General features: G+C 46.3%; 1 protein-coding gene across 2 annotated transcripts in view; it reads left to right on the top strand.

Annotated features, from left to right (window-relative positions):
- Nucleotides 1-7,980: 7,980 nt before the first annotated feature.
- Nucleotides 7,981-22,302, top strand: part of LOC116973173 (interleukin-22 receptor subunit alpha-2-like) — a 35,574-nt gene continuing 21,252 nt past the window's right edge. The window contains exons 1-2 of one of the 2 annotated variants that reach the window (XM_033020978.1): nucleotides 7,981-8,230; nucleotides 22,056-22,179. In XM_033020978.1, the coding sequence (XP_032876869.1) occupies nucleotides 8,152-8,230; nucleotides 22,056-22,179 (203 nt within the window). In that variant the 5' untranslated portion in view covers nucleotides 7,981-8,151. The remainder of the gene's footprint in view (nucleotides 8,231-22,055; nucleotides 22,180-22,302) is intronic. The other variant, XM_033020979.1, reaches the window with a different exon arrangement.

The raw sequence follows: 22,302 nt of genomic DNA, 5'->3' as shown, positions 1-22,302 counted from the left end.
ATTAAAACTCTGTGGCTGCTGGCTGTCTGTGATTCTGCCTGACTTGTGGGTGCCAGCCTTTGATTCGTTGCTATGCCAACACCAGACCCACAAACGCCCAGATTTTTTCCATTTCGGTAGAGATTTCACTTTTCATTCCAAGTATCCACTCCTCATTAAATTTCATCGTGTTTATGTACATATTTCCTTCTCCACCCCCACTCACTCATTTTGTCGACCATAACGGTTGCTGGCGCCTGCCTCTCTCCTCAAAGACGCCATTTAAAAACAGCTGCACTGCTGAGTGCTCGAATCTTATCTTTGGGAACGGCTTGAGTTGGAGGACCACGTCTCCTGTGGGGGCTACGGGTAGGGAACGGCTGCATTGGGGGAGCAGACCCAACGGGTCTGCACTTGGTCTAGTAAACAATAAAACACTCGGGCAAGTTTGCTAATGCTACACGGGAGGGTTTAAACTAGATTGGCCAGGGGGTGGGATCTCATACACGACAGAGGCAGGTAAGAGGTTATAAGTTGGTATGGACGGTGGTGTGGGAAAGGTTAATGGACAGAATAGGCAAGTGAAAGGAGAGTTGGATGGTTGGCTTAAACTGCACGTATTTTAATGGGGGGAAGGCAGATGAGGTGAGGGCGTGCATCGGTACGAACGACTGGGACATTGTAGCCATGACTAAAACCTGGTTAAGGGAGGGGCAGGACTGGCAGCTCAATGTTGAGGGGTACAGGAGCTTTAGGAGAGACAGGGGCTAATAAAAAAGAGGAGGGGGGGTTGCATTGTTGGTTAAGGAGGATGTCATAGCAGTGGTCAGAGGTGACATAACGGACGGGTCGTCTAGTGAAACTATATGTGCGGAGCTGAGGAACAAGAAAGGATGATCATCTTGTTGGGGGTTGTTATTTATGTCCCTTGTGATAATAAAGACCTCTTGCCATGTCAGGTTAAACACTGTTTATTCAAGACAAACAAGTACAAGATCTCACTACAAAGCATGAGCCCCACCCTCTTAACAACGTAAAAGAATGTAAAAGAAATAACAACACTGCATACCCATAACTAAGCAAAGCAAATATCACAACCGATGACAAACATATGTAAAGTCAAACATAGTCAGGATACTTCACGACCGGCCTGCAAACACGACCGGAGCGTGTACGATAAAGGCCATCTCCATTCTTTTTTTCCAGAGACAGCTGGTGATATCGCCGCCGTGGGGGAGTGGACCAACGCCTCAGAGGTCGAATTAGGAGACGGTGGCGCAAGCGAAGATGGGACAGACGGAGGAACTGTCACAGGCATGGATTGTTGTGCTGGCAACAGCATGCGGGGGTCACCAGATGCAGATTGAAATTAACTTGTACGGTCAGGATAGTAAGGGGGAGGGATTGGCTCCTTCACAGGCAGAAGATGTTGTCTGTTTTGTTGGTAGGTGCCGCCATCGGCTCTAACAATGTACGAGCGTGGCTCTGAAACTAGACCAGAAATCATCTCAACACGGTCATGGCCTTTGTCAGTCTGTAAGCAGACCACCTGTCCTTTGGTCAATGGTGGCAGAGGCCTGCTCATCTTGTTGAACCATTTTTTCTGAATGTCACACTTCTGTTGCAACCTGGTTTGAATATCCTCAGGTGGAAAGACATGTGGGATTAACGTTTGTTCTGCGACGTGCAACGGGCAACAGGTCTGCCTTGACAATAAGCGTTGAGCAGGTGAACCCAAGGCAGGGTCACAGGAAATGTTGCGTAAGTTGAGCAAATCTAGGAATACGTCAGATTTGGCCCTGTGAGAACGCTCCATGAGTTGTTTCGCACTCCGGACAGCTCGTTCAGCGAGCCCGTTAGACTGTGGATACTCAGGGCTGCTGGTAGTGTGGTGAATATTCCATCGTCTGGCAAACTCTCTGAATTGTTGGCTGGTGAACTGGCTGCCATTGTCGGTCAACAGCTTGCCTGGGGATCCATGGATTGAAAAATGACAAGATAATTTCGAAATCACGCCGCTGGAAGTGGGGCTGCTGAGAAAATCAATGTCGAACCATCCTGAATACGAATCCACGAGCACCAGGTACTGCTTGCCGTGCCACTCAACTAAATCAGCTGCCACTATAGACCATGGGAGCGCAGGTACAGGATGTGGCAGAAGTGGTTGCTTTTGTTGATGAGGCGCCAGGCTATTGCACACCGCACAAGCTGCCACATTATCATTGATGTATTCGGCCATGCCAGGCCAGTAAAACATGCTTTTCGCCCGTGAAACAGTGCCTTCAGCGCCTGGGTGTCCTGCATGGACAGTGTCAAAATACCGGTGGTGTAGTGAGGCAGGAACCACGGCCTTGTGTCCTTTTAAAATCCCGTCTTGTAGCATTAATTCGTCCCGAAAAGGAAAAAAAGGTCGGACTGGCAAAGGAACGTTGTAGTGCTTGTCTGGCCAGCCATGCTCAATGACAGAGGTCAGGGACCATAGGGTCTTGTCGGTGGCAGTGTGGGCAACTAAGTCCTCCATCTATGATGAAGGGATGAAGGATACGGACATCACGATAAAGTCATCATCCTGCGAGGGCAGATCCTTGCAGGTTTTCCGAGGTGCACGTGAAAGAGTGTCTGCCATATCCTTTCCATGTTTGTAGGTCAGGACAAAATCATATTTCTGTCGTAACATTCGTTGTAGACGTGCTGGAGAATTGTAAATTGATTTATTGAAAATGCTGATAAGAGGCTGGTGGTCGGTCTCCACTGTAACTGTGCAAACAAAGATGAAATTGTTTAACTTTTTGCAGGTAAAAACATCCACTAGCAATTCCTTTTCGATTTGGGCGTATCGTTGTTCTGTGTCAGACATGGTGTGCGCGGCATAGGCGACAGGCTTATTGCCATGGCCGTCATTTTGAAGGCACGCAACGCCCAGGCCATGTTGTGAGGAGTCACATGTAAGTGTGATAGGTAGTCTGTGATCAAAGTATGCTAGAGTAGGGGTGGCCGACATCTGCCGTTTAAGAGTGTCAAATGCTGTCTGTTGTTCATGCCAGGTCCAAGCCATGTCTTTGTGTGTGAGAAGGTGTAATGGGGCTGACGTTTTGCTGAAATCGGGTATGAATTTGCTCAAATAGTTCGCCATGCCAAGGAACCTCTGCAAGTTGGGCCGTCAGTGGGTGCTGGGAGTTCATTATTGGCACTGGTTTTCGCTGGATCAGTTTTCAGGCCGTCCTTGGTAAATATACGGCCTAGGTATTTTACTTCATTCACTCTGAATATGCATTTTTTTGGGTTGAGTTTGAGATGGATGTCCTCGGCATGCTTCAACACTTTTGTCAGATTAGCGTTGTGTTCCTCAATCGTTTTCCCAGCAACGAGGATATCGTCCACTACGATGGAGCAAGGGTATCCGGAAAACAATTGCTCCATGGATTGTTGAAACACTTCACTGGCAGGACTTATACCAAAGGGCATTCTCAAAAATTTATATTGTCCGAACGGTGTACTGAAAGTTGTCAGCTTGGAGGATTTATGTTCCAGTGGAATCTGCCAGAATGAGTTCTTGGCATCTAGCTCTGTGAATACAGTTGCATCGGCCATCTGTGCCGCAATCTCGTCTACTGAACGCATTGGATAACGTTGTCTCTTAATTACTGCATTTAAATCCTTGGGGTTAATGCAAATCCTTATCTCGTCTTTATTCTTTTTAATAGTGGCAACCATTGAGGAGACCCAGTCTGAGGGTTCAGTTACAGGAGTAAACACACCAAGAGCCACCATTCTGTTAAGTTCACTTTGTACTCGATCCCGCATAGCATGGGGAATCCTGTGAGCTGAATGAACAACTGGTATTGCCCCAGGGTCAATAGTAATCGTGCATCTGGCAGGCAACCTGCCCAGCTCGTCGTTAAACAAGTCCTTGTATTGTGTTAATATGTGATGTGTAAAATCACAGTCTACAGCCACTGGACAGACGGAAGGGCTGAAGGAAATCAAACCCATGTCATGATATGCGTCGGCACCCAGTATGGATGTCACCCAGTCTGGTCTCCAAGTGGAGGCATGGGTTCGAATCCCACTTCTGACACCATGTTATTTGTAGCCCTTGTGATAATGAAGACCTCTTGCCATATCAGGTTAAACACTGTTTATTCAATACAAACAAGTACTCTCACTTGAGACTGTACTCTCACTTGGGACAAGCTCTCACTTGGGACTGTACTCCAAACTGCGGAGCAGTTTATTATTGCAACACTAATAAACTAGTAGGCGTGACTCATAACATGAGCCTCTAATCTACATGGGTGTACTACAGGCCCCCAAATAGTCAACAGGAAATAGAAGAACAAATATGCCAGGAGATTGCAGACAGCTGCAGGTCAAATAAGATTTTTGTTGGGGAGTAGGGAAGTTTAACTTTCCCAATATTGACTAGGAAAATCATAGTGTGAAGGGTTTAAATGGGGTGCAATTCTTCAAAAGTGTTCAGGAGAGTTTTCTCAAGCAGTATGTAGCAGCCCCCACACGTGAGAGGGCAACACTGGATCTAGTATTGGGAAATTGGGAGGGGCAAGTTGATGAAGTGTTTGTGGACCAGTGACAACAGTTCGATTAGGATTAAGATAGTTATGGATAGGGACGGAGAGGGTCCACATGTTAAAATGCTCAATGGGGTAAGGCCAACTTTGAGGGTATGAGAGAAAGTCTCGCTCAAGTTGATTGGAGCAGGTTATTTGAGGGGAAAGGAACATAAGACAAGTGGGATGATTTTAAAAGAGTGCGGACAAAAGCGCAGGATATGTACGTCCCCATTAGAATGAAGGGCAAAGCAGGTAAACGTAAGAAAGCTTGGCTGACGAGGGAAATTGAGGCATTGGTCAAAAACAAGGATGCATGGGAGAGATATATGTAGCTGGGATCAAGTGTATCCCTGGAGGAGTTTTGGGGACAAAGGAATAAACTGAAAAAGGAGATCATAAGGGCATAAAGGGGGCAGGAGATAGTATTAAGGACAATATCAAAAGATTTTATAAATACATAAGGGGGAAAAGGGTAACTAGAGAGTGGGACCTCTCAGGAATCAAAGTGGTCACTAATGTGTGGAGCCACAGGAGATGGGCAAGGTCCTCAATGAGTATTTCTCCTCTGTATTTAGCGAGGAGAAAGACAGTAGGACAGAGGAACTTGGGGCAGTCAATGGAAGTGTCTTGAGAGCGGTCAGTGTTACAGATGAAGAAGTACTGAAGGTACTATCATGAAGACAGACAAGTCTCCAGGGCATGATCAGATATATCCGGGGACATTGTGGGAAACCAGAGAGAAAATTGCGGGAGCACTAGTTTAAATTTACAAGTCGTCCTTAAATACAGGAGAGGTGCCGGAAGACTGGAGGATGGCAAATGTTGTGCCTCTATTTAAGAAGGGCTGCAGGGAAATTGCTGGGAACTATAGGCTGGTGAGCTTAACATCTGCAGTTGGAAAGTTACTAGAGAGTATTCTGAGGGATAGGTTATACGGGCATTTGGATGGGCAAGGGCTGATTAGGGATAGTCAGCATGGTTTTGTACGTGGGTCGTGTCTCACAAATCTGATTGATTTTTTTGGAGACGTGACCAAACAATTCGATGAGAGCAGAGCTGTAGATGTTATATGTATGGATTTCAGTAAGGCATTTGACAAGGTTCCCCATGGTAGGCTGCTCTGGAAGGTTAGTTCGCATGCGATCCAAGGAGAGATAACTGAATGGATATCAAATTGGCTTCATGGAAGGAAACAGAGGGTGATGGTGGAAGGTTGCTTCTCGAACTGGAGGCCTGTGACTAGTGGTGTACCTCAGGGTTTGGTGCTGGGCCCGTTACTGTTTGTCATCTACATCAATGATTTGCATGAAAACATACAGGGCAGGATTAGCAAGTTTGCTGATGATACCAAAGTGGGTGGTTAAGCAGATAGTGAAGATGGTTGTGATAGATTGCAGCAGGATCTGGATCGATTGGGCTGAGGAATGGTTCATGGAATTTAATACAGAGAAGTGTGAGGTGTTGCATTTTTGGACGTCTAACAAGGGGAGGACCTACATAGTGAATGGCAGGCCTCTGGGGAATGCTGCAGAGCAGAGGGATCTAGGAGTGCAGGTGCATGGTTCCTTGAAAGTCGAGTCGCAGGGAGATATGGTGGTCAAAAAGGCTTTTGGCACATTGGCTTTCAACAGTCAGAGTATTGAGTATAGAAGTTGGGAGGTCATGTTGCAGTTGTATAAGATGTTGGTTAGAGAATATTGTATTCAGTTCTGGGCACCATCAGCAAAGATTTACGAGGAGGTTGCCAGGACTAGAGGGTGTGAGCTATAGGGAGAGGTTGAGTAGGGGAGGGCTGGTACCCGAGCGCAATATTCCACCACTCACCCATAGGTGCCAATACTCACCATTCCCTAGCGAGGGAGGGGGTAGAGAGGGAGGTGGGGGGTAGAGAGGTGGGGGGTAGAGAGGGGGGGGGGTAGAGAGGGAGAAGGTAGAGAGGGAGGGTGAGGGGGGTAGAAAGGGAAGGGGAGGGGGATAGAAAGGGAGGGGGTGTAGGGGAGGGGTTAGAGAGGGAGGGGGGGGGGTAGAAAGGGAGGGGGTGGGTAGAGGGGGAGGGGAGAGGGCGTAGACCTGGGGGTGGACGAGGTCGAGGGGCGAGGGTAAGCGGGGAGGGTGCGCGGTAGGGAGTGGAGAGTACGTGACTGTTGGACGGTAGAGTGAGTGGATTCGCTGGTGTGGAGAGTAGAGGGGGGTGGAGAGGGCCAGGGAGGGAGGATGTAGAGACCCTACCCCATCTCCCTCCTCCTCATTTCCCTCATCCCTCACTCCCATTCCCTGCCTCAGGACCTACCCAGGTCGTAGAGCAGCGCCAGGGCCTGTTTCTCGCAATCAACCCGGCTCGGGCCTGGCTGTAGACCCAGGCTCGTCCTTGGTTCCAGCGGCAACCTCCAGCCGTCAGCTCGGCCGCCGCCTGGGCTACAGTGCAGGTTCCGACTTCACCATCTCTGACCCTGGACCCAGGCTCGAGCGTCCTTGGTTCCACCGGCGTCTTCTTTCTCGGCCCCGGTCACGGCCCCATTCCAAGCCCCGGGCTCGGCCCTCACTTCAGCTCTAGACACGGCTCCAGCCCAGGCCAGGCCCAGTCGCCGGGCTCAGACCGCGGCAGCAGCCTCCCCACCAGGCACCGGGCAGCCGGCAGCCGCCGCCACTCCTCATTCACCACGAGCGCTGGAGTGGCCCCTTCCTCCCGGAGTGTCCTGTCCTGCCTTGCGAGTACATTGTGACGTCAGTCGGGCGTCGGGCCCAGGACCGTGAGCGCTGGAGTGGCCATCCCTCCCGGATTGTCCCGTCCTGCCTTGCGAGTGCATTATGACGTTAGTCGAGTTTCTTTCTCAAAATCGGTGAGTTTGGGCTGTTTTTAAAATTTCCAGGATCAAAAAGTTCAGAAATATAGGTCGAAATGGGACGGGAAGATGTTTATCACCTCCAGAGGGAAAGGGTGAGTAGGATGTGTGAAAATGGAAAGGCTGTGGCCTAGTGTTTGGAAGAAAATAGGAATTAACCAGATTGTGCCCAGATGACACACGTATCCATCCACACAAACTTTTTCACACAGGGTGGCGGGTGAATGGATCAAGCTGCCAGAGGAGGTAGTTGAGGGTGGGACTATCCCAACGTTTAAGAAACAGTTAGAAAGATACATGGATAGTACAGGTGTGGAGGGATGTGAAAAACGCGCAGGCAGGTGGGACAAGTGTAGTTGGGACATTGCTGGGCGGTGTGGCCAAGTTGCGCCGAAGGGCCTGTTTCCACACTGTGTCTCTTTATGACTCGATATATAGTGTTTTATTATCATATGCCCCAGATAGAACAATTCTGACGTAGTTTTTTTATTATCTACAATCTCTTGTGTCGGTGTTTCTGCAGCCTGTCGGAGACGCCTGCAATTTGAGAGCCAGCCCAGTCCGACCCATCCCACTGCCTAGCTCCGACACAGTTAACTCTGTGGCAGCAGCACTGACGCGTTAAAAAACCACCTCCCAACCTATGTTCACCGGCTGCTTCCTGTTCCCGGTTCATCCTGTGCGAGTGAATACGGGCGGCGTGAAGGCAGAAGGGGGAGAGAGGTAAAGGAGCGGAGGGTGGCGGAGCCGGGTTAAATATGTGGGGAGACCGAATGCCGATTCAGGTCGTGGTGCTGGCATCCGCCCTCTGCCTCTTGATTTCAACCCAGACACAGGGTAAGTGTCGGATCCAAACTCTCTCCTTCTCGCTCACGTTCTCTCTCCTCTCTCCCCCACCCTCTCCCCCCTCTATTCCCCACCCTCTACCCCACCAAGCCTTCGACCCCTCTCGCTGCCAGCGTTTGGAGTGAGATGTGCCGGGGTGGTGAACTGCAACCCCACTCCCACACCGCGATCTCCACTCTCTCACGCCCAGCTTCTCGTTCAGTTCAGTCTGGGCCGGGCCTCTAACCCTCTCGTTCCCCTGCCCTTGTACAGTAAAACCAGGCAGACTGTTGTTTTCGGCAGCTTCTGGGGAGATTCCCCGGTGACTAAGGCACGGACAAAGCAAGTTTAACCTTTCAAATGATCGGCATTTTGTTTAATTTTGGGGGGGGGGGGGGGGGATTAAAACGCCTCCCAACAACATTAAAATATATGTTGGTGCCCCACATGCAGAAGAGTTTCATGAACTTTGTTTTACAAAATTGTAGTTATTGACTGGTTGGGTTTAATTTTACTGGCAAGCAATGCCCGGAGGCTTCACCATCATTTCTTGGCACAGGAGAGGGTGTGTTTGGTTGGTCATTTCCTGTTAGGAATACTGGCGGAAGCCAATAGAGCCTAGCCTGCCCTGATCAAAGATCCTATAGCGGAGCTATAGGAACTTTGGCCCTGATTGCATGATGTTGAATGATCTTTACATTGTGGCCAAACCTACGGTAATAGTCATTTATAATGGAGAATAGCAGGAATAGAGCAGAAAAGAACGACCTCCCCCCCCCCCCCTCCCTCCTTTCGAAACATTGAGTGTAAAGTGACTCGGTAGGTTACTGCAGCCCTGTGCGATCGGTGCCAGGAAAATTGCAACATACATTGTGAACGTGTGAAGTGCAGCCGGGTGGTGGTGCATTTGCCTCCGTGCCATTGCTTTTAGTTTCAAGTGACATTTTAGATTTGAGCACGTAGAACCAGACACATCCTGTACCATGCAGTAGGAGAGCAGTGTCGTCAGCTGAGATGGGGCCCCCTCTGAACCTGACATCAGGGCACTGAGAAAATACAGAAGAAATAACAAATAGGACTAGCTTTGGCCACTGAGCTGGCTGTGCTATTCAGTAACATCATGGTCGATGCAGTCAACACCATCTCTCTTCCATTCCATATTACTCCATGACCCCCCCCCCCCCCCCCTTGTCTGTCAAATGTATGTCAGTCTCTGTCTTTAAGAAGTAAAGAAATGCAAGGATTTACGACTCTGAGGGGGAAATAAAGGCCCTGTCCCACTTTCCCGAGTTACTCACGAACTCTACCGCGTTTTCCCCTTGATTCGAACTCAGGGAATTACGGTAATAGTCATTTGTAGGTACACGGGGCTATTTTTTTTAGCTCGTGGACATTTTTCAACATGTTGAAAAAACGTCCCGACTTACCTGATGCCCCAAGTTCCTACGGCTGGCATTACGAGCCGCTACGAAACATCTACGGCCTCCTATGAGCTCGCTACCGACATTCCCCGAGTTCGACACATCCGGACACTAAGAAATGCATTCTTGAAGCATCAACCCTAACAATCCCGTCAGAATCTTGAATGTATCAGATAGTTCACATCATTGCACGAAGAAATGCATCCTTGAAGCATCAACCCTAACAATCCCGTCAGAATCTTGAATGTTTCAGATAGTTCACATCATTCATCCCAATGTCAGTGGACATTGGCTCAACTGTTATGCATCAATCCTTTCATGCTCAGTTGACCTTGTGATACTTAGATTCATTGCTGCCTCTTTGCTTCCCCCCGCTGCTGCCACCATGTAAAATATTCTTTATATATTATAGTGTAAAACTATACATAATACAGTCCAACTGGGGCCATATAAAGTTGATTCAGAAGTCAGCGTTCCATTAGTCTTCCTAATTGCTTCGTGTGCTGGCAATCTAATGTGTTTCACGCACATGTACGAGGACCCAGGTTATTTTCTGGTGTGCCATTCGTAGTTTCATTCCACTGGAATTAAAAAAATTTTGTTCTTCCACATTCTCATAAATTCTAACAAATTTGTCAAGAACGATTTTCCCTTTGTAGAACCAGGTTGACCCTGGTAGAACCAAGTTGACCTTAGTGAGACAAGGTTAATTATGCTTGTTTGTCTTGTACTTTAGTAAATGTTCTCAAATAACATTAGTGATGTTACCATTGTGGTGGTGTTCCACATATGCTTATGGGCCTATCCAAAATCTTGGTATTTTTACTAGATCCCAATCAATGGTCCATGATCTCTGCGGTCGCTTCCTTATGGTTGATCATCAAGATGTTGACTTCTCGAAGTATGGTGGAGTACATCGACCCAATCAGCATCAATGGTGCAGAATGGGAAATGGTTGAGAGTTTCACCTTCGTTGGTGTTAATATTACCAATGATCTGCTGTGGGCCAACCAGGTTGGTGTAACAGCCTAGAGGTCACACCGACTTCCTGAGGCGATTGAAGAAATTTGGCATGGGTAGAGAATTCAAAAGATTTATTACTCTCTGAGTGAAAAGATGTTTAGTCCTCTCTGGCCAGTGGTGTTGCACAGGGAGACATCTGTAGTTTGAGATAAATACAAATGATTTGGATGTAAATGTAAGTGGTTTGATTATGCATTTTGGCAGAATTGTGGATAGTGGGTGAGATTGTCAAAGAATACAGCAGGATATTGATCAGTTGGAAAAATGGCAAATGGAATTTAATCTGGACAAGTGTGAGATGTTGCACTTTGGGAGGTAAAATGCAAAATGAAAGTACACAGTAAATGACAAGGCCATTGGGAGCATTGATGTACAGAAGGTTCTTGGGCTGCAAACTCATACCGCCCTGAAAGTGGCAACACAAATAGGTTGGTTAAAGACATCCAGCATACTGATCTTCATCAGCAAGGGCATTAAGTGTAAAATTTGTTAAGTCATGGTGCATCTTCATAAAACATTGGTTTGGCCATATTTCAAGTATTGTGTTCAGTTCTGGATACCACATTATAGAAAAGGATTCTTGCAATAATGTTTCAAGCTAGCAATTGTCAAATAAAATTAGTCCTCTTTCAGCATGTCTTCAATGACTCTTACCATTTACTACAGATGCATCCCCACAGTGTATGGTGCATCACAGCTTGGTATGGCAACTCCTCTGCCCAAGACCACAAGAAATTGCAGAGTGTTTCACATAAGTTCATCACATAAATCAACCATTGCCATGCCCTACACTGACTCCATCTACATTTCATGCTGCCTCTGGAAGGCAGCCAACTTAAGCAAGGATCTCTACCGCCTCTGCTGGCAGCTTGATCCATGTACCGACCACCCCATGTGTGGAAAGGCTTCCCATTCAGATCTTCTCTAAATTTCTCCCCCATTACCTTAAACTTATCTCCTCTAGTTTCAGATTCCCTTATCCTTGCAAAAGAATCCAGCCAGTCCCAACACTTTCTCTCTCTTCTCTCCACCAGCTTTCTCTCCTCTACTCCCATCAGTCTGAAAAATGATCCTGACCCAAAATGCCATCTGTCCCTCCACGGATGCTGCCTGATCTGCTCACTTGCTCCACCAGTTTCTTTTGTTTTTGTTTTTTTGCTCATGATTCCATCAACTGCAGTCTATTTACCTTGGGTTATTGTTGTGAAGAGTGGCTTAGGATGTCAATTGACGGAGATAATATTGCCTGGGAATCTGTTTTTAAATTTAACTGTTTGAAGAGTATTGCTGTCTTATCAATGTTTTTAGATGCAGTCACATCCATTTTATCTCAGGAGTATTGCATTTCAGCAATGAGTATAAGAAAGTCCCCAATATTTTCCTCTGGCTGTTTTATGTTAAACATGCAATATGATTTATTTTTAAAGTTTTTGTGGTAATCTTAAAATGTGATCTACTTTGTAAATGCAGTTTTTAAACAAAGTTTATGACTAACACTACTTTTGCCAGGAAACTACAAATTAGTAACCCTTGCAATAGTGGTCGGCAAGATGTTGGAGAAGACTCTGAGTGATAGGATTTATGTTTCCTTGGACAGGCAAGGAATGATTAGGAAGAATCAGTGTGGTTTTAGTGCAGGAAAATCGAGTCTCGCAAGTCTTTTGTATTTTCGTAAAGTTCACCAAGAAAATTGTGTGGCACCATGGTGCAGCGGGTAGAGCTGCTGCCTCATAGTGACAGAGACCCAGGTTCAATCCTGACGTTAGACGCTGCCTGCGTGGGGTTTGCACGTTCTCCCTATGACCACGTAGGTTTATTTTGTGTGCCCTGGTTTCCTCCCATATCCCAAAGATTTGTAGGTTAATAGTAAGATTAAACGAGAACTTACCAGTTTGAAGTTTGATCTGTATTTTATGAGGAGTTACGTGAAGAAGCCCGCCAGGACGCATGCGTGGCATTCTTCAAAGCAGCGGTGTGAAATCACAGATAACTGTAATGACTAAACATAGTAAGATTAGAGAAGAGATACCAGTTGAGTATATGATCAAGGGTGGGAGCGGAGGGCACGTAATCCCTCATCGTAACTCCTCATAAAATACAGATCAAACTTCAAACTGGTAAGTTCTCGTTTAATCTTACTATTTTACTTCGGAGTCACGTGAGTGACTACGTGAAGATTTTAAAGCTCTGTGATTTCATGCCGTCGAAACGAGTCCATGCATCACGTCTGCCTTGATGACTGTAGGAGGAATTGTGTTAACATAATTTGGACATGAATTCGACATTGAAATCATAAATATATTAACACAAAATTATAACCCCTTTTTATGGGTTTAAATTAATTTACAGAACTTAAAATTGTTTCTGCAAACGTTCCAGGTTTCATTACTGGTTTGTTGTAAAATAGTTGGAATGTTTTTTCCCCCCAGACCATCCAGCTGCCTTGAGGATTTGGTCCATTGGTACATCCAACTGTATCGCTGCCCATGTAGCTGCAGCCCTGGTGGAATGAGATTTTAAAATATTAGTATCTACCCCAGCCTGTGTTAGCACCTGTTTCAGCCATTTTGAGATGGTCTGGACCGTCACTCTTTTGTGTGGTTGCTTGTGGCTGACCAGAAGTGCCTTCTCATTGCCTCTTATGATTTTCGTTTTCTCCATGTATAACGACAATGTCTTACTATACAGAGACGGTCATCTGTTGGGTATGACCTAAATTGTATATTGAGGCCTGCTGATCCCTGTCCTGCTTTACTAATTCATAGATATGAAACGTAATATTTTCAGTTGAGGAAGTCATGTTGTCCAGTCTTAGTTTATGCAGTGACTGTACCCTCTGTGCCGTGACCAATGCCATTAGCATAACTGTTTTTAATGTCAGTCTGTGTAGGGACAGAGCTGTTGCTGGAGACCAATTCCTGAGCATCTTCAGGACAATACTTGCATCCCATATTTGGGAGTACCTGGTTCTTGGGGGATTAGTATTAAAAATTCCCCTCATAAGTTTTGTTACCAGTGGGTGAGTCCCAACAGAGTAGCGCTCTGTCCCCTGCCATAGGTAAGTCGATAGGGCACTTCTGGCGCAGTTGATGGCACTGTAACTGAGCCCCTCATCATAGTGGAGGCCTGCCAGATATTCCAGAACAGACGGCATGTTCATGTCTCTGTGGGTGATGTTGTTTTTGTGACAATGCATCTCCCACTTCCTGATATAGACCAGATACTGTTTTTTGGTTGACTGTCTTTGGGCCGCCGAGATCATGTTCACTATTCGGTCCGTCAGTCCCAGTTGTAGTAGAGGTGTTTTTAAACTCTACAAATTAATAAGTTCAAATGGTTATGGCATGGGTGGCTATTCCTTGTTACGGGATGTAGCAATAAATCTGGTCTATGTGGGATGGTGATACATGGTTCTAATAACATATTTAGTACCACTGGGAACCATGGTTGAGTAGGCCAATCGGGTACTACCAAAATATCAGACGCAGAGTCTTGTTGTATTTTCCTTAATACCCGACTGATGAGGCAGAAAAGAGGGAATGCGTAAATAAACAATTTCCCCCAATGCAGCGAAAATGCATCTGTCGCCGCTGCCCCAGGGTCTGGTTCCCATGAAACATAATTTGTTAACTGGTGGTTAAGTCTGGATGCGAATAGATCAATATCTGGTGTTCCATATCTTGCTGTGATATCAGCAAATACTTTTTTATTCAACATCCATTCGGTGTTTTCATTAAATTTGCGTGACCTGGTGTCTGCCACTAAATTTAGTCTTTCTGGTAGGTAAGTGGCTGATATCCAAATATCTCTCTGGATACACCATTGCCAAATATTGTATTAGCCAGATTGTCACATGATGTCGATTTGTTTCCACCCATGTGGTTAATGTATGCTACCACGGTGGTATTGTCTATCTGTAGTCTAACATGCTGGTGATATGACCCAGTACAATATGACTTTAGGCCATGGAATGCACCCAACATTTCCAGGTAGTTTATGCCCAGTGTGAGTAATAATGATGCCTCCTGAGTAGTCCATCTACCTCCACAGCTGGTGATGGTATTGGTGGCTCCGCACCCAAGTGCACTGGCATCAGTTTGTAGTACCATGGAAGGGTTACTGACAATGATTGGATTGGAACAAAGCCAGATGTTATCTATCCACCATTTTAGTTCCATTTTAGCTTTGATTGGTAGTTTCATAGGTCTGTCAAAGTGACCTGCATTAATTTAGAGTGCTTGTATTTTTGCTCTCTGTAAGTTTTGGTAATGTAGAGGTCCAAATTGTGTGGCTGGAAAGGCAGCCACCATTTTGCCATTTACTTTTGCTACCAATCTGATGGATGGTTTGCTGATGTCAATGAGGTTATTGCAAGCCTCTATTAAATCTCTAGCCTTTCCCTTAGGCAGAGTCACCGACATGTGAACTGGGTCAATGGTGAACCCCAAATAGTCCATAGTAGTGGAAGGCGTTAGTTTAGATTTAACTGATGGATAATAAATCCCAGTTTTTCAAATAACTGTTTTGTGGCTGTTACGGTTTGTTTGGCCAATTCCAAAGTTTTGCCCACAATGAGTATGTCATCTAAATATGCCATGACCATGTGTTTTCGTTTCCGTAGAAACGCTAGGGCTGGTTTCAAAATTTTTGTGAACAGCCTGGGGGCTGATGACCCATTTGGCAGTGCTTTATACTGCCAGAGTTGTCCCATCCAGTTGAATTTAAATAACATCTGTGGTCACCTCGTATAGGCACTGAATAGTAAGCATCTTTTAAATCGATGCTGGCCATGAAGTAACCTTTGGAAATTAATTGTTTAGCAGTAACAAAGGTTTCCATTTTGAAGTGAATATATTGTACAAATGTATTCAATTTTGTCAGATCTATGATGATGCGACAACCACCATCTTTTTTGTTTTTGGTAAATATATTGGACACGAATTCTAATGGTTCGTGTTGAGTTTGCTCAATTACACCTTTTACGTAAAGCTGCTCTAGTTCAGCTAGCGCTTCTGATTTTTCTTTATCAGAAAGCACGAACATTCGGTTCGGTATATGTTGAACTGGAGGGCTGTACTTGTGTATAAACTCTATTGTATATCCCTGGATACTGCTTAAGATGTAAGTATCGGTTGTTAACATGCTCCATACATTCAGAAAAGAGTGTAGTCTCCCACCAACCTCCATGCTATCTGTATTTTGTAGGGAACCAGACCCACCTACCTCCATAGTTACCAGTGGCAGGTTTACTTCTTTTTGTAGGTTCTTCGCTGCTGTTGCGCTGGTGTCTGGATTTGTGGTTTGGTTGGCGTTGGAGGTCCGCGCATCTTCCAAGAAGGCCGGCCTGGGCCATGGCCTAAAAAAGACTCATGTTTTGAGTACCGGGCCTTCGAGCTTTCACCAGTCATTCTTGTTCTGCTGGTGGGTGCGTAGGGCTGCTGTCTTTGGCTGTAGTGGGTTTTTGATGGAGTCCCTTTTATTAGTCCCAGGGTTTTTGTAATTTGACGTCCATACTTCAGACTCCTATTCCAATGTGTTTCCATATACAGGTGTTTACTATTGGAACATTCAGGGATATGCAGTTGCCAGGTGTCTTGATGTGGTGACCAGTACAGCCTGTTCTTGTAACTGGTTTAGAGACATATAGTCTATACTGGCAGCTAGCTTTGGCTCCAGATTTTGACCAGTCTGGTCTGGCTGTATGAAATTGGACACCATGTCCAGTAGGTTCTTTCGTTCCTGCACCCCTTGCACACTTGTCTTTCCTTCTGCGGACCCCTCTTCCATGTCAGCCCAGAAATGACCCGCAGTGCTCCCCTCTGATGAGGTAGAAGCACTGTGCAGCCCTTCAAGAGGTACTGCTGTGGGTTTATCATAGGGCCCACTGTGACCCAACTCCATCTCCCGGAGTCTGTCACGTTGGAGCAAATGCTCTACACACCGCTCCATCCGGCTCCAGCGCTCACGGTCACTGGCCGCCCGCGGTTGTTCATAGTCGGACTCCTCTGAGTCCACGACCTTGTTTGTTTTTTGTCTAGCCTTACCGCCCGGCCGCGTGGATCTGGCCGTTGTGGAGGCGACATCGGGCACAGCTGATCCCACTATCGGTGATCCAAGTGCCGCTGGCTGCTGCTGGCTGCCCGCTGCTCCGCGGTCCTCCCTCACCAGCTTTGTCGCAGACCTTGTCTTCTTTGTTTTGTCCATGTTCCCGTGAGGATGCTGTTCATAGACTACAGTTCAGCCTTCAACACGATAGTCCCCACCAGACTGGCCGGGAAGCTAATGGAATTGGGGCTCAACACCTCCCTGTGTGCCTGGGTCCTGGACTTTCTCACCGCCAGGCCCCAGGTAGTCAAGATGGGAGGGAATACATCGAAGTCCCTCACCTTGAGCACAGGATCGCCCCAGGGTTGCGTCCTCAGCCCCCTATTGTACTCCCTGTACACACATGACTGTGTGGCTAGGTTCAGCTCCAACTCAATAATTAAGTTTGCTGATGACACTGTGGTGGTGGGCCTGATCTCAGACAACGACGAGAAGGCCTACCGGGAGGAGGTGGCTGATCTAGCACTGGTGCCAGGATAACAGCCTCCTCTTGAACATCAAAAAAACGAAGGAGCTGATCATGGACTTTAGGAGGGCACATCATCCGAGGACGTACACTCCATTGAGGATAAATGGGGATCCTGTGGATAGGGTGAACTGTTTTAAATATCTGGGAGTCCACATCTCCGAGGATATGACATGGGCATCACACGCCTCAGCACTCGTGAGTAAGGCAAGGCAGCGCCTTTACCACCTCAGGCAATTGAGGAAATTCAGAGTGTCTCCGAGGATCCTCCAGTGCTTCTACGCAGCGGCGATGGAAAGCATCTTGTCCGGAAATATTACCATCTGGTTTGGGAATTGCTCTGCCAAGGACAAGAAGGCTCTGCAGAGAGTAGTGCGTTCGGCCGAACGCACTATGGGAACTTCACTCGCCCCCCTGCAGGAACTATACAACAGGAGGTGCAACTCCAGAGCAAATAAAATCATGGGAGACCCCTTCCACCCCTGCAATGGACTGTTCCAGCTGCTACGGTCAGGCAAACGCCTCCGTTGCCATGCGGTGAGAACGGAGAGGTTGAGAAGGAGTTTCTTTCCAGAGGCCATTCGGACTGTAAACGCCTATCTCACCAGGGACTAACTCTACTGAACGTTTTTCCTTCCATTATTTATTATGTAAAAGAATGTGTGTTATGATTGTGTTTATAATTTGTTTGGTTGTTTGGTTGTTTGTCTTTTGCACAAAAGTCCGCGAGCATTGCCACTTTCATTTCACTGCACATCTCGTATGTGTATGTGACAAATAAACTTGACTTGACTTGACTTGACTTGACCTGTAGTTGGAAATGGAAACAAAAAAGACCGCAGAGTAAACTCTTACCTGCAAGTTGCGGCTTTGAAACTGCCGCTGCGGGGGAACGTCGTTCCACCGCGTCTGACGTTTCGCAATGCGTGTAGCGATATGACACGCATGCGTCCTGGCGGGCTTCTTCACGTAGTCACTCACGTGACTCCGAAGTAAAATTGCTTCTATAAATTGCCTTTAATGGGTAGGGAAGGGATGCAAAAGTGGAATAACATTGACCTAGTGTGAACAAGGTCCTGCGTCATAGGCTAGTCTAGGAGGTTGAATCACAAGGGATTTGGTGTATGTTGGTAAACTGGATTCAATGTTTTCTTTGTGGTAGGAGGCATGGCTCTTTCTATAATTGGGAAACAACTCATAGAAATTTGTATGGCTGTATGGCATCTCAAATTTCACCGTATCAATTGGTGCATGTGGCAATAAATGTGAACATGAACTTGACAACTGGTTCACTCTGTCCATGCTTCTTGGGATCCTGTACACCTTTGCCTCCTCTGCTCCACGAGAAAAATCCCAGCCTATTGAACATCTCCCTATAACTGAAGCCTGCAAGCTCAGGTACCATCTTGGTGAATCTCTTCGGCACGCTTTCCAGATTAAAGACATCTTTCCTATAGCTGGATGACAAAACAGTGCGCAGTTTCCCAAATGTGGTCTCGCTTGTCCGGCTGCATCATTGATGTCACAACATTTGTACTCGATACTCTTCCCATTGAAGGCAAGTGTGGCGAAAGCCGCCTTCACCATACTGTCCACCCATACTGTCCACTGACTTGCTACTTTTTGAGAACCCCATGCACGTGAACTCCGACACTCTCCAGAGCTCTACTGTTTACTGTGCAAGTCCTTTCCTAATTGGACATACCAAGTGCAACACCTCACAATCGTTAGAGTTAAATTCCATTTGCCAGTCTTTAGCCTACCTTCCCAACTGATCTAGATCCTATTGTAGATTTGGATAGCCTTCTTCACTTTTCATTATACCACCAATTTTAGTGTCTGCCAATTTACCAACAATGTTAACTACATTATCATGCAAATTGTTAGTGGATGACAATGTAGTTAAAGACACTCCCTGCAACACGCCTTCTGGCCTCCAATCAGTAAACAAAACCTTCACAGCCACCATTTGACTCCTTCCTCGAAGCCAATTTTGATTCCAGTTGGCTTGCTTACCTTGGATTCTATGAAAGCTAACCTTCCAGACTAGCCTAGGGACTTTGTCAAAAGACATTGCAGATAATGTCCACTATCCTGCTCTCATCAATCCTCTTGTTGACCACTTCAAACAATTCTATCTGATTAGTGAGATCAGATTTCCTACACACAAAGCCATGCCGGTTATCCCTAACCAGTCCATGTCTATCCAAATGTTGGTAGATCCTGTCCCTCAGAATCCCCTCTGGCAACTTTTCCCTGCTGATGTCAGGCCTGTTGTTCTCTAACGTCTCCTTGGTTACCTCCTTAACCGACGGTAAAACATTGATCACACTCCAGTCAAACATTGATTTGAGTACCTGTGCAAGCGCCTCTGCAATATCCTCTGCAGTTTCCCACCAGAATCAAATATTCACTTGGCCAGGCCCTGGGGGTTTATCCACCTGAACGAGCCTTAAATAGCCAACCCCTGCTCTTTGGTAATTCAGTATGAATCAAGAGACAAATCAAATGCCTCAATCCCTGACCTTCCAGGATATTCTCAGTAAAAACAGATGAGGAGTATGCATTTAATATCTCCCCCCCCCCATCTATTGTGTCTACATAAGGACAGATCGTGGTGATCTTAAAAATACCTATTCTTTCTCAAATTACCCTTTAACTTTTTAATATATCTGTAGAATCTCTGGATTTTCCTTTACCTTGCCTGCTGCTTCATTTTTTATTCTCTTTGTGGCCTCCTGTTGCCCTCTTAAGTGTCCTACACCTACTCGTGGAGGTATTTATTTATCCCAACTGGCTAAATCTGCCACATGCCTCTATGCCCCAGGTTTGTCCACTTTACTTGTTAAGCCTCCATCTTACAGTTTAAACCTTCGGTCTTTCCTCCCTCTTTGTCGTGCACCTATGTATCTTGTCTGTTACTCTTGCTCGCCTTGACTACAGTTTTTAGCTACATCTAGCTACATGCCTGCCGAGTAACAGAAGCAAATCTCCCTCACAGAATATTGGTTCCCCTCCAGTTCAGGTGCAGCTCGCCCCTTTTCAACGGGTCATTTCTGCTCGGAAGAACTCCCAATTATCTGAAAAGTTGAACTTCTCTCCTCTGCACCAGCTCCTCAGTCACATATTCATCTGGCCTATCCTTCAATTCCTGCCCTTACTAGTCGTGGGATGGGAATTAATCCAGAGATTACCATCTTTGGGAACCTTCTTTTTAAACTCTTTCCTATCTCCCTATATTCACTTTGCAGGACCTCCTCTCTTTTCCTACCCATGCTATTTGCGCCGATACGCACAGCGACTTCTGGCTGCTCGTATTCCCCTTGAGCATGTTCTGCAGCAGCTCCAAGAAATTCTGGACCCTGGCATCAGAACCATCAAGGAGTCTCATTTGTAGCCACAGAATCTCTTGTCTGCCCCTCTAACTGTGGAGTCTCCTAACACTACAGTAATGTCTCCTCACTCAGAGTCAGAACTAGTGCCACTGACCTGCCTGCTGCTGCTGTTTCTTGCGTTATCATCTCCAGCGGTATCTGAAAGTTTGGCTCTGTTTTTGAGAGGAAAGGCCACGGAAGATTCCTGCACTCTCCGGTTACTCCCTTTACCTTCCTGATCGCCCTTCTACTTTCTGCCTGTGCCTTGGGTGTGACCACCTCACTACAAAGTCTATGATGCGGTCAGCCACCTAGATGATTCTGGAAGGTACACAAAAATGCTGGAGAAACTCAGTGGGTGCAGCAGCATCTATGGAGCGAAGGAAATAGGTAACGTTTCGGGCTCGAAACCCTTCATCAGTCTGAAGAAGGGTTTCGGCCCAAAACGTTACCTATTTCCTTCGCTCCATAGATGCTGCTGCACCCGCTGAGTTTCTCTAGCATTTTTGTGTACCTTTGATTTTCCAGCATCTGCAGTTCCTTCTTGAACACATAGATGATTCTGGAGTTGTCAAGCTGCAGTTCCACTTCCCTCACGTGGTCAATCATGAGCTGCTGCTGGAGGCACCTCTCACCGGAATAGGTTTCAGGGACACTGCAAGTATTCCCTACTTCCACATTCTGTCGGATGAGCATTCCAGTTCCCTAACTCCACTCAAACCACAACATGCTGGAGTAACTCAGCGGGCCAGGCAGCATCTCTGGAGAGAAGGAATGGGTGACGTTTTGGGTCAAGATCCTTCTTCAGACTGAGAGTCGGCAGAGAGGGACACAGACATAAGCAAGGGTAATGTGTGTGAAAACAAGAAATCAAAAGAGATGAAGATCAAGGAAAATGCAGAATAGATCATTGGTAGCTAGGAGAAGGTGACAACAAAGCAAACATAGCTTACCAAAAATAAAGACCGTGCCTTAACTTGCCATCACCCTTTGCTCAGCCTCCTTGACGCAGCTTCTCAAATCAAAGTCTTAACACTTATCCTCACACATAGCTCCTGCACCTCAACACACAGCATTTCCCAAAATGGCTCTGCTGCATCACTGCTTCTTCCAACTTACTTTATCAATGAGGAAATCAATCGGCACTCATTTAAACCTTCCCACTGCTGCTTGCTCCTGCTCTCTGGAAACTCTCTAGTTTAGCTCTTGTCACAGTGCTCTGTTATACCTATTAAGGAAGCAATTAACTGTCATTTTTAATCTGCATATAACGCAACAGAATTAAGGGGAATGTTGGAAGAGTAAGCTTGTGATTTAAGCAAAGGATGGTTTGCTTCCAATATATGGGTTTTCGCTAACCCTCATTTTTCTTGTTGCTAATCTGAACAAGTAATTTAGGATGAGGTAAAAAAATCCTGACCACTTTTACTCAAAATTATTTTGAACAGGTCAAGGTGCGATCCCGCCACCAGTGAATCTCTCAATAGAGTCTCGTGACTTCCACACGGTCCTGAAATGGGAAGTAGCTGATGGAAATCTAACTAACTTTAATGTCAGCTATCGTGAATATGAGTAAGTTCATACATCTTTTTCTACAAATTTGTCAGAATAATGTGTTGGATTGTGAGGCTGATGAAGTGAACAATGACGGCCGGGGGAGCACTGTTTGTTCTGGGGGAGAAGGAGAATGAGAAC

This window comes from Amblyraja radiata, chromosome 5 (assembly GCF_010909765.2).
Source record: "Amblyraja radiata isolate CabotCenter1 chromosome 5, sAmbRad1.1.pri, whole genome shotgun sequence".
Taxonomy (NCBI): Eukaryota; Metazoa; Chordata; class Chondrichthyes; order Rajiformes; family Rajidae; genus Amblyraja; species Amblyraja radiata.
Note: the sequence above shows the minus strand (reverse complement) of the source record. Positions and strands in the feature narration are given on the sequence as shown.